The sequence below is a fragment of the Neophocaena asiaeorientalis genome, unplaced genomic scaffold (assembly GCF_003031525.2).
Source record: "Neophocaena asiaeorientalis asiaeorientalis breed wild unplaced genomic scaffold, Neophocaena_asiaeorientalis_V1.1 scaffold461, whole genome shotgun sequence".
Taxonomy (NCBI): domain Eukaryota; kingdom Metazoa; phylum Chordata; class Mammalia; order Artiodactyla; family Phocoenidae; genus Neophocaena; species Neophocaena asiaeorientalis.
In genome coordinates, this window is record NW_020173230.1 from 571,938 (window position 1) to 582,330 (window position 10,393).

The window sequence follows — 10,393 nt, forward strand, 5'->3', positions numbered from 1 at the left end:
TCCCCCACCAACCTATAAAAGAGACATCTGGGGGAGAAGGGGCTGCTCTCTGTGCTTCTACAAACCTTCGAAGCGGTTCTGATGCACACGAGTTGGGGAACCACTTGCAACTGGTTAGTTGATTTGTCTTTTGTTTAAGGCTTATTTGTGTTCAAGTAAAACAGTGAATTTTAGGAGATTGAATGGTAAACGGGTAGGTGTAGTGCTTTTCTCTCAGTCTCTGAAGATAGCAGATGTGGTTGTTGAATTGATATCCTTGTATGGAGAGAATTTTCTAACTCCCTGTGAAGCTAGAGTAGAGACCGTAGTCACTTGTTGTTAATGGTAAGGATTTCTCCTTCTTGTAGAATTGTTTATAAAGTAACCTGTGCATACCTGCAGAGATGAATTTGCATAGACAGGTGGCCCTCACTTTGCACTTTGTGTAGTGCAGGACTGTGACAGTGACCACGCAGAGCTCACAGCATACGAAAGGAGCTTAATAATCAATGGGGAAAGTTACAGTCGTTCCATGACCTTTAAAAATGTTTGTCAGAACATTAAAACTCTCTTATTATCAGTTACAGATGTACGTGGAAATGAAGAAAATTATAAAATATAATTGAGAATGATTCAAGCGTAGTTTGCATAGTGCCCACCATCTTGTCCTGTAGCTCAGGGCACGGAGTGAGCATCTTTTCTATGCCCTGGTGACTCGTCATACTCCTCGCTAAGTTTGGGTCGGTTTCTGGCATTTTACCTTCGGCACTTTTGACGTTATGATCCGTCCCCAAGAGTTCTTTAACGTGAAGTTTTCTTGGGGCATCTTCATCCTTTTCCTGCTCACATTGATAAGCGGTCTTCACTCGGTGCGTCCGATGGTGGCGGGATCAGCATTCCCACGATCAGCTCTTTCGTCTGTAACAGCGTGCGTTTGATACTCACTTCTAGCGTCCTCACTTTTCATGACTTTGCTGTACTTCCATCTTTGTTGGCCAGTTCCCTCTTTCAAAAATGTCACGTGGGTTTATCACTGGGAGACAGGAGGCAGCACAGCTCCACACGCTGCCCGTGTGTGAACCGACTAACAGGTGCACGGTGACCAGCCGGCAGGGCCGTTGAAAGAAGTGATGATTGTTCCTATTATGACACGTATGGTGGGTCACATAGTGTTTCGTGGACTGAAGCGCTAAGGCAGTTAGTCACTATACCTTGGCAACTGACACTTGACCCACGTTGCTGGGTGACGCGTAATAAGCTGTGAGAACTGGAATCCCCGCATATTGGAAGTATTTAAAAGTATTTAGGAAGAAGTTTAAAAGTAAAGGAAGTAAAGGAAGAAGCCGCTGTAACGGAGCTTAAAATTTTCTCTCTTTACAGGTTAATCTCACCCTACAGATGAAGATACTAGAGCAAGAAAAAGAAATTGAAGAACTAAAGAAGCAGCTAAGTCTCCTCTCTCAAGACAAAGGGGTTAAGAGGGTGACTTGAAAGGTGGGGGTGTGCCCGTGTAGCCTCAGTAGGCTCTGGAGATATGAGAGTGGACTTTTTAAGCTAAACAGTCAACTGGAATGTAAATTTTCAGTCTTTATTAGGGTGTGGCTGGTATAACTCTAATTGCATTTAGTGAGCCTGTATAAGACGTACTAAAGTGAGGCTGTGAAAGTACCCTTTAAGGCTGGCATTTTGAACCGAAGACTGCTCGAAACGAAACCTGTTCTGTTCTTGCCTTTCTCCTACCCCACACGCTCCTTTTCCTGGACTTCTCACTTTAATATTACCGTCCATCCAGTCTCTGAAAGTGAAAGTGTAGGCCTCATCCTCAGCTGTTCTTTCTCTTTTGAACTCTGCCTGTTGACCACCAAGTCCTCCTCTAGGTTCTACTGCAGAAACCTAAGTGTGCTCTGGACCCATCGCTGCCCAAGCCCAGGCCCGCGCACTAGCTGCACCGTTCCAAGTGGACAGCTGCTGGCCTTCCTGCCCTCCACACTGCGCTGTTCCCACGGGCTCCCTCCTTCCTCACAGACTTGCTTCCCCCCAGGTCTACATTCCTCGAGGCAGCGATATGATACGTTCGTATTTGTACCCCAGTGTGCCTGCCACGTAGCCGGCAATCGTCACGGTATATTGCATGGTGTTGCGGGATTTTAAATAAAATGAAAACCACAAATTAATTATATGATGCATTTATTGATATTTAACCACTGGCCTAGATAGAGACTTTGATTTTAGTACAAGTCCCTTTACCGATAATAGGCACAAAACAGCACCATCCTTAAAATTTAAACCCGTTAAAATCAGTGACTGAGGCTCACTGAAGGAGCTCGAGGGCCATGTGAAAAGGGGCCAGGTTTTCACAGGCCCTCATCCACTTCTGCACGTTGGCTGGCGCTGTCCCACTGCAGCTCCCTGTCTGCTGGAGAACGGACCACAGCACGACATCCGCCACCGTGAGTTCATTCCCAACGAGCCAGGGGCTCTTCCCGAGGGCAGAGTTCATGGAGCGGAACACAGCGGCTTTTTCTTTACTGCTTCCCTCTTTTAGCTGAAAAATCGCTATATCTACCCAGCTATCTATGAGGGTTAAACTCACAGCATCCTGCTTCTGGCCAAAGAGAGAGAACAGGAAGCGCGCAATGTTCCCTTCTCCTTCGATGGGACACATCGTTTGGACACTGAACTTCATCTGAGTCTTCGGCACTGAAAAGAAATAAGCACTCCATGAAATGTCAACAAGAGCAGCACCGCCGGAGGAAGTGCTTGTAGAGCGTGGCGAGGGGAGTCCCTGTTGGTCACGAACCGGTGGCGAGGGAAAGTGTATTTTCAAGAAAATCGCAGTTTTAGTCGGTCTCCAAAAGGTTAGTAATATTCAAGAAGGTTTAAACTGCAGGTTTAAACGGTGCCAACTGTAAGTTATAAAGTAACCATTTCTGGTATTTGATGATGACAGTTTTCAAGCTAGAAAGGACCTCAGACCATCTGTTCCAACCCCTGTGCCTAAGGAGCTGGGCATGAGGCCTGGAGACCAGGGGTCCCATCTCCCAGGCCAGGACCTCCTGCTGCCCTCACCCCGGCTCTCCACGTGTGGCTGAGGGCAGCAAGGCCTCGATGGATGGACATGAACTCAATTCCCTCTGTAGGAACTTAACCGGGAGAAGTGCACACACCAGTGAGATAATGAATAAATGACATCCTGCCACCCTTTAATGGATAATGTCCATTAAAAGAGGACGTCAGTGTCCCCATAATGATGGGTTTTGGAATGTGAGGGCAAGACGGCCGTGACAGCCGTGACTCCCCTGCCCTGGCCGGTGAGACAGGATTCCCTCGGAGACTGCCCTCGGTTGAGACCTTCACCTTCCCAGAGGAAGGAGAGCATCTCCGGGCCAAGGTGTGCCTGCTCCTCTTGTAGGACCCCCCGCAAGCTCTCTAGACTTTGACGGCAAGCAGCCGAGGAGTCTGCGCAGCTGCAGGCCGCCCCCTTCCCATTCCCCATTGCCTCCTAGTCACCCAGCCCCTCCGCTTACCGTCCTTCCAAATCAGAGTAAAACCCAGCTGGTACTCGTGACGGGGCTGCTGCCTCGTCTGCTCGCCGAAGCACTTGAGGAGGTTTGCCGGCACACTCTCGACGGCTGAATGCGTGTGGACAGTCGACAGGACCTTGTAGTGGTCGCAGAGCAGCCGGTGCAGCACGAGCAGGGAGAGGGGTGGCGAGGCGGGGTTGGCGTTGATCACGATGTCCTTCAGTGCCCCGTAATCCTGGGGAGCAAACCCCAACAGAGCAGATGACACCAACAGCAGCCCGAGTGCTGACACTGTACCAGGTGCTGTGCTTAGAACCCCACCAGGCTCCTCTAAAGAACCGTCACCTCCCGGGAAGGAGGTACTAATGTCACCCCACCTGCAGCCAAGGATGTGAGTGCTGGGGATGGAAGGAAGCTACCAAGGGGGCTCGGCTCGGTAGGAAGTAGGGGACAGCAGCCGACTCCGACCCTCCACCCCTGCAATGCTGCTCCCAATAAATAAAAGGTGACTCTACTCAGATTACTACAACATGTTAGGATTGACACCTCTATTTGTCCCTAAGTTAAAAAAAAAAATCACACGTGTAATTACTCCATTTACTAAATCTTTCTAATGCCCGAAAGGATATAGTTTCTACAGCAATTTGTTTGAGTTACGTGTCAGTGAAGAACCCCTTGGAAAAGGGTCTTCTCTCAGGGAGATTTTAAAAAACTAGGTGTGAATTAAAGTGCCAAAACACACTGCCTTTTTATTTTATTTTGTTTTTAAAATTTATTTTATTGAAGTATAGTTGATTTGCAACACGCACTGCCTTTAGATGCGGACTATCTTATTTCTGTACATCCGCTCTTCATAACTAATGAACTCATATGATACAACAGAGGCCAAACTGTGTGGCTTTCTGTCCACAGCCGGCCACAATCTGTCCTCTGGTCTTGCCACTCCTGACCGATGCCCTTCATGTGGACCTATGCTGGATGCTCCGCATTTCTCTGAACATATTGTGTTACTTGATGCTGTGCCTTCTGCGGTGTCAAGATTCATCTGAAGCACCGTGTGCTCTGGGAGGCCCCCCGGCATGCTGGGACACCCGGCACAGCTGTCTCACCGACTCATCCCCTATGCAGACTGGCTCCCTGGGGGACTGGCTGAGTGGGGTCTCATGGGCCCCCGGCGCATGCAAACACGAACTGGGGGATGAAGGGATACATGAGTGCAGAGGGACGGACGTTACCAAAAACAGCTCTGGGGGAGACATGGCAATGCTGCCTCCGCTTGTTACGTCTTTAAGCAGGACCGTTTTCTGTCACCAATTCTAGGGGAGGGTGCTAGCAGGGATTCTCGGGACAAACCCTCTTGCACCCACTTGTAACAAGATATTCTTTCTTTGCGTTATCAGATTGTCCTGTAAATCAACTGAAGCCTGTAGACTGACATTAAAGGTGGCTGATGCAACTGATTTTTTAACACAGCAAACTGAATTTAAGCAAAATACGTCTGAGGTATGAGACTGTGACTGGCTTTTAGCAACAAACTGCAAAAGGATCGGTGGGCATTTTGCGCCTGGACAGCCAAGGCTCTGAAATTCAGGCCACTCTCAAAGAGTCAGGGTTGACTTGGCTGAACCTCAGAGAAGCACTGAGTGTACGACCATTTCTCCAGGGCTCGGAGTCTGCCGGGAGCTGCCGGCAGGAAGCAGGGATTCTTGACTCCCTCTTCTGCCTAAGGATCCCCCCCGCTCCGTTCTCTACCGGGTCTGAGAAATCCAGAAGCTGCATTAGAGCCTGCCTGGCTTCACTCAACGCTCACGAATCTGTTCTGTGCAAAGGCACAGTCAGAGGAGGAATGTGCTTTGCACCATCTTTGAAAACTCGAAAACCAAGGCTTTAATCCCACCGGCACAATTTTCCAGCACTGATATCCACCTAGCGCGCTGATGTTCCTTAGCTTTCTAGATGCACTCACCTTGCCAAGCACGGAATTTAAGTCCAGTGCACTGGTCGATAAAGCAGCGGGCTCGTCAGCTTGGATTATGTCGCTCACATCCAGGTCCGCGTCTGGTGTCTGAATCATCTTGGAGAGACCATCGACGGCAGCTTTCAATTCATACAGACGTTTCAAAATGTCATCTTGGCGGGACTCAAGAGCTTGAAGAGATGGGTCCGACTCTTCCTAAACAGACCAACATCAGAACGTTCACTTCCTCTCACATCAAAGCAGTCTGTTTGATCACTTGTCTTCCACTTAGTTCGAACCTCCCACCTTTCAGGAGACATTAAAATGAGGTTAGCAGAATCATCTCATTTGCCCCAGTCCAATAGGTCCTGCAGATCAATCCCCAAATGCTGTAAGACAAATAATGGTGTGCCTGAAAGCCACTCAGAGATTGCAGGACTCCTATTTCAGATGATTTAGTCTCTAAGAACAGAGGAGAGAAAACGAACACAAATTGTTCTTTCTATCAAACTAGTTCAAAATACTTTGCGGAAATGAATAGAAAAAGATTGGGGGTGGCGATGAGGATGTAATCAATCATACTAATCGAAGGGAAAAGGGAGCACACACAGGTTAAGAGAAGAGTGTCCTTAGGCTTAGAAGTATGTCGGGGGGGGTGTGTGTGTGTGTGTCAAATGATCCATTCCCCAAATCATTTTCTAGGCAATACTGGCACTCACATTATCTTAGAATCATCTAGAACTTTTTCACTGCTGAAATGTATTACTTCATAAAGAGGGAATATTCACATCCTTCATTCACTGAATCTTTGCATCTTTCTTGCCTGGTACAGTGGACGAGTATACCATAAGTAACTAATAACATTGGGTTGGCCAAAAAGTTTGTCTGGGTTTTTCCGTAACGGAACTTTTTGGCCAACCCAATATTTGCTGAGAAATAAATCTCAAATCTCTACAGACTTACTTTATTATTTGTTTATTTATTTAATTTATTTATTTTTGGCTGCGTTGGGTCTTTGTTGCTGCGCAGGGGCTTTCTCTAGTTGCGGCGAGCGGGGGCTACTCCTCACCATGGTACACGGGCGTCTTACTGTGGTGGCTTCTCTTGTTGTGGAGCAAGGGCTCCAGGTGCGCGGGCTTAAGTAGTTGTGGCACACAGGCTCAGCAGTTGTGGCTCACGGGCCCAGCTGCTCCGCGGCATGTGGGATCTTCACGGACCGGGGCACGAACCCGTGTCCCCTTCATCGGCAGGCGGACTCCCAACCACTGCGCCACCGGGGAAGCCCCCAACTTACTTTAAAAAGCAATAACAAGAAACCTCCCAGCAGTCACACTGTGCAACCTGTTTTCAGATTCACAAGCTCTCACAAAAGATGATCCATTTGAGTCAAGAGAACAAAGAACACGTTAAGCATGAGTAAGACGCTCATGACTAGACAAAAGGGTCAATAAGCAATGACCTTGAGTTTATTATAAACATGCACTCGTGGCCTCCCCTGGTGGCACAGTGGTTAAGAATCCGCCTGCCAATGCAGGGGACACGGGTTTGAGCCATGGTCCGGGAAGATCCCACGTGCCGCGGAGCAACTAAGCCTGTGTGCCACAACTACTGAGCCTGCACTCTAGAGCCTGTGAGCCACAACTACTGGGCCTGCGTGCCACAACTACCGAAGCCTGCGTGTCTAGGGCCTGTGCTCTGCAAGAAGAGAAGCCACCGCAATGAGAAGCCCGCGCACCACAATGAAGGGTAGCTCCTGCTCGCTGCAACTAGAGAAAGCCCGCGTGCAGCAACGAAGACCCAACGCAGCCAAAAATAAATAAAATACATAAATTTATTTTTAAAAATAATAAAAAATAAACATGCACTCACGATACAGCGTGAGTGTTGGAAGAGTGTCTGATCACATGTGTAGGCTGGTGAGTTTAAGGAACATTTTGTTTCTCCCCTCGTCACAACACTGCCCTCTTCGCAGAGCCAACTCATCACCAGCTGTTGTCAATCTTCTGGAATCCAATGACTTGTAAGTGTGCCTCCATGGTCAATGCCTGAGTCCAAGACACCATTTTTCACCTGGCCTACTTCCACTGGTCACCTTGCATCCATTCTGGTCCACCCCTCCACCCCACCCATCCCTACGATGGCAGCCAGAAATCAAAACAACCTCTAAAAAGCCTAAAATAAATAGCTTGTAGGAATGGTTCTCTGCTTACCTCCTCTCCCATCATTCTCCCCATGGCTCTGGGCTCTGGCCATGCTGTTCTTTGGATCCTAAACCTGCCACAGGGCTTTTCCTCATCAGGTTCCCTCTGTCTGCAACACCCCTCCCCCTTCTCTCGGCTGGTTAATGCCGATTTACCCTAGAGCTGGATCTCCACGATCTCAGCTCCCCTCACCTGCTGCTCTTGTTTGAGATCAAACAGCAGAGAAATGCAAGATGACTACCATCTGGGTGGGACAAAGAAGGATAGAGTTCAGTGTGCCAATTAAACAATGTGGTGCTGACTGGAAATAAGTGTGCAAAATGTGTGACTGGTAAGGCTGCCACCTGTGTGATATCCTCATGTTACTCAGTATCAGTCCTCCTGAGTAATACTTCCAATCTTTTCATCCAGACTGTATGTGTGCATTCTTTGTGTACAACTTTGCTCATTTCTACAACTGGCAGTCGGGTCCCTGCCCAACCAGGGGCGAAGCACCTACTGTATTCAAAACCCGTCAGCACTCCACCGAAGACTGAACCCAGTACTGCGTGTGGAATGTGGCCTGTGATAAGAGCCCAGCATAGCTCGATCTGAGGAACGCAAGACGCTCAAGTTCTGCTTTACCTACCACACCTTCTAATGCTGGCCTGTTGTTTTCCTTGTTCAGGAGAGACTGTGACTTAGCGTGCTGTGTTTATCTGTTTGTTATTTTACATGGATTTAGAAGCATTTATTTTTAGAAGCATTTTATTCTTTGTGTTGCTCTCATTTCTCCTGGAGATGCTAGATTCCTAATGATCTATCCACATTGTTATCATCTGCTGTTATCTTCTAAGTTGCAAGTTCACAGTTAAATGCCCAAAGGAAGTAGTTAGGCAGCAGACTTAAAAGAAAAAAAAAAAAAGGGAGACTTGGTCTCAAAAGAGATGTTATGCTCCCCACTCTGGGGTTTTCTGTTTGATTCCATGGGACTGTCCAGTTGAGGGGCACCAGACCATGCCTGCATGGGAATCTCCAGGTGAAGAGATACTGGACCATGCCTGTGTTTTTGCCTTAGCTCTACAGTGAGACAACAGTTGTGTTATTTGGTTTCAAACTAAACTAACCACCGCCCTTCCAATCGAGGCAGAAAGGTCTTAAGACAAAGGATGACAGGGAAAACAAGCCACGAACGTTATCTATTCACTCATCTTGAGCCAGAATGGACAGAAAGTCTCTCCAGCTGGAAAATTAAAATGTGTATTTGCAATTAATAAAAAAAAGTCAAAGTTGAGCAGGTACTTTACAAAAGAGGTGAAATCAAAATGCCCAATAAACATGAAAAGGGGCTTGACCGATTTATTGGTCTCGGAGATATGAACTAAATTACATTAGGATGCCACTGTACACTCACCAGCTTTGGGGAGGGTGCCAACATCAGAAATTCGTATACACTGCAGGTGAGAGCATAAACCGGGATGACCGCTTTGGAAAGCAATCTAATCCAGTTGAAGACAGACCAGCCCACTGAGCCAGCGATCCCATCCCTTAGTATATCCCCAATGCCTGCTCGTGTACAAGAATATTCTGCAGAATAATTCATAACAGCCTAAAATGCAAAACCAGCCGACGCCCGTGAGCAGCGGGATGGATAAAGCCCTGGGGGCACAGTCAAGCCAAGGAGCAGCAGGCCGCAGAGGACGAACGCTTTGCTTTCTCATGGCAGCAAAGGGATTCTTCAAATTATATCTAGAAGAGGCAGCCAGACACTGCAGGGCACACGCTGCATGCTTCCACTTACACCAATACTACATGGTTTAGGGATGCATACTCAGGTGACAAAATAAGAGAGAAAAGCAGGACGTAATGACCGTGGAAGTTGGGAACTTTGGGGGTAGTTTTAAGTGGGGCGCTGAGAACGTGTTAACTTGAGTGGTGGTGACACTGGGATTCGCTTTATAATTCCTCAAAACGAGCATTTACGTGCTATTCGCTTTTCTGTGGGTAAAATTTCGTCATATAAAAGTTTAAGTAGTCATAAGCGAAAGAAAGATACCAGATGGATAGCTATTTTAATAGTTGAGTTTACGGTCGTTCGGAGGCCGCGGCGCGTGAGGCTGGAGTGGGGTAGGCGATCGGGTCTGGTCCCCACGGTTTGTTCGCGACAGTTCGGGTCCCAAGGTCCGGGCCTGGAAGAACCCCTGCCCCTAGTCCTCCAACTGAGGGCCAGGGCGGCAGCGCGTGCGCACTGAACAAGAGGGCAGCGGGGCGGGGCCGCGGTGGAGCCAGGGCGCCTGAGCACTGGACGGGCGGGCGGTGGGACTAGAGCCTTGGCGCCTGGCAGTGGGCTGATGCGGGGCTGGGGAACGGGCCGCGCGCTCCTACCTGCACGTGGCTCGCTGCTGGCGCGGGGCTGGCGATCCTACCGTGCACGTTGGGGAGCCGGTACATGCAGGTGGGAAGCTCTACACGGAGAGATCCACTGCCCTCGTGATAGGGCTTTACCTGGTACATCGGCATTGTGGAACCCAAGGGAGGGAAGGTGGCGGGTGAGAGACACGAAAGCTCAGAAACGGTCCAAGTCCACGACAGGCTGCAGCCACCTCCTTTCCGACCCGTAGGCTGGCGTCCGGGAAAGCTCAGTTCCTGTACTCTAATTGGCCCCTGCTAATTCGGCGTCATGGATTCGACCTTTGACACAACCAATCAGCGAGAAGGAGAGGTGGGAAGTGTTCGTAGCCTTATCCGGAAGT

The 10,393-nt window shown here is 48.7% G+C and overlaps 2 protein-coding genes across 6 annotated transcripts in view; one reads left to right on the plus strand and one right to left on the minus strand.

The window, feature by feature from the left end:
* The window catches only part of EIF2AK1 (eukaryotic translation initiation factor 2 alpha kinase 1), a 30,927-nt gene extending 28,777 nt beyond the window's left edge, over positions 1 to 2,150 (plus strand). For 2 of the 3 annotated variants that reach the window (XM_024745297.1, XM_024745298.1), the window contains exon 15: positions 1,360 to 2,146. In XM_024745297.1, coding sequence (XP_024601065.1) covers positions 1,360 to 1,470 — 111 coding nt within the window. In that variant the 3' untranslated portion in view covers positions 1,471 to 2,146. Of the gene's footprint in view, positions 1 to 1,359 lie in introns of all 3 variants that reach the window. The other variant, XM_024745299.1, reaches the window with a different exon arrangement.
* On the minus strand, positions 2,150 to 10,265 carry AIMP2 (aminoacyl tRNA synthetase complex interacting multifunctional protein 2). Of its 3 annotated transcripts, none has more exons than XM_024745314.1 (4): positions 10,026 to 10,262; positions 5,470 to 5,676; positions 3,507 to 3,738; positions 2,150 to 2,679 (listed from the first exon to the last, which is right to left on the minus strand). In XM_024745314.1, the coding sequence occupies exons 1-4, from the start codon at positions 10,158 to 10,160 to the stop codon at positions 2,291 to 2,293; spliced, it is 963 nt and encodes a 320-aa protein (XP_024601082.1). In that variant the 5' UTR covers positions 10,161 to 10,262; the 3' UTR covers positions 2,150 to 2,290. The 3 variants fall into 3 exon arrangements, with proteins under 3 accessions (XP_024601082.1, XP_024601079.1, XP_024601081.1); XM_024745311.1 differs by having other exon boundaries at positions 2,166 to 2,679; positions 10,146 to 10,265; XM_024745313.1 differs by having other exon boundaries at positions 2,166 to 2,679; positions 5,470 to 5,766; positions 10,026 to 10,156.
* Between the last annotated feature and the right edge of the window lie 128 nt (positions 10,266 to 10,393).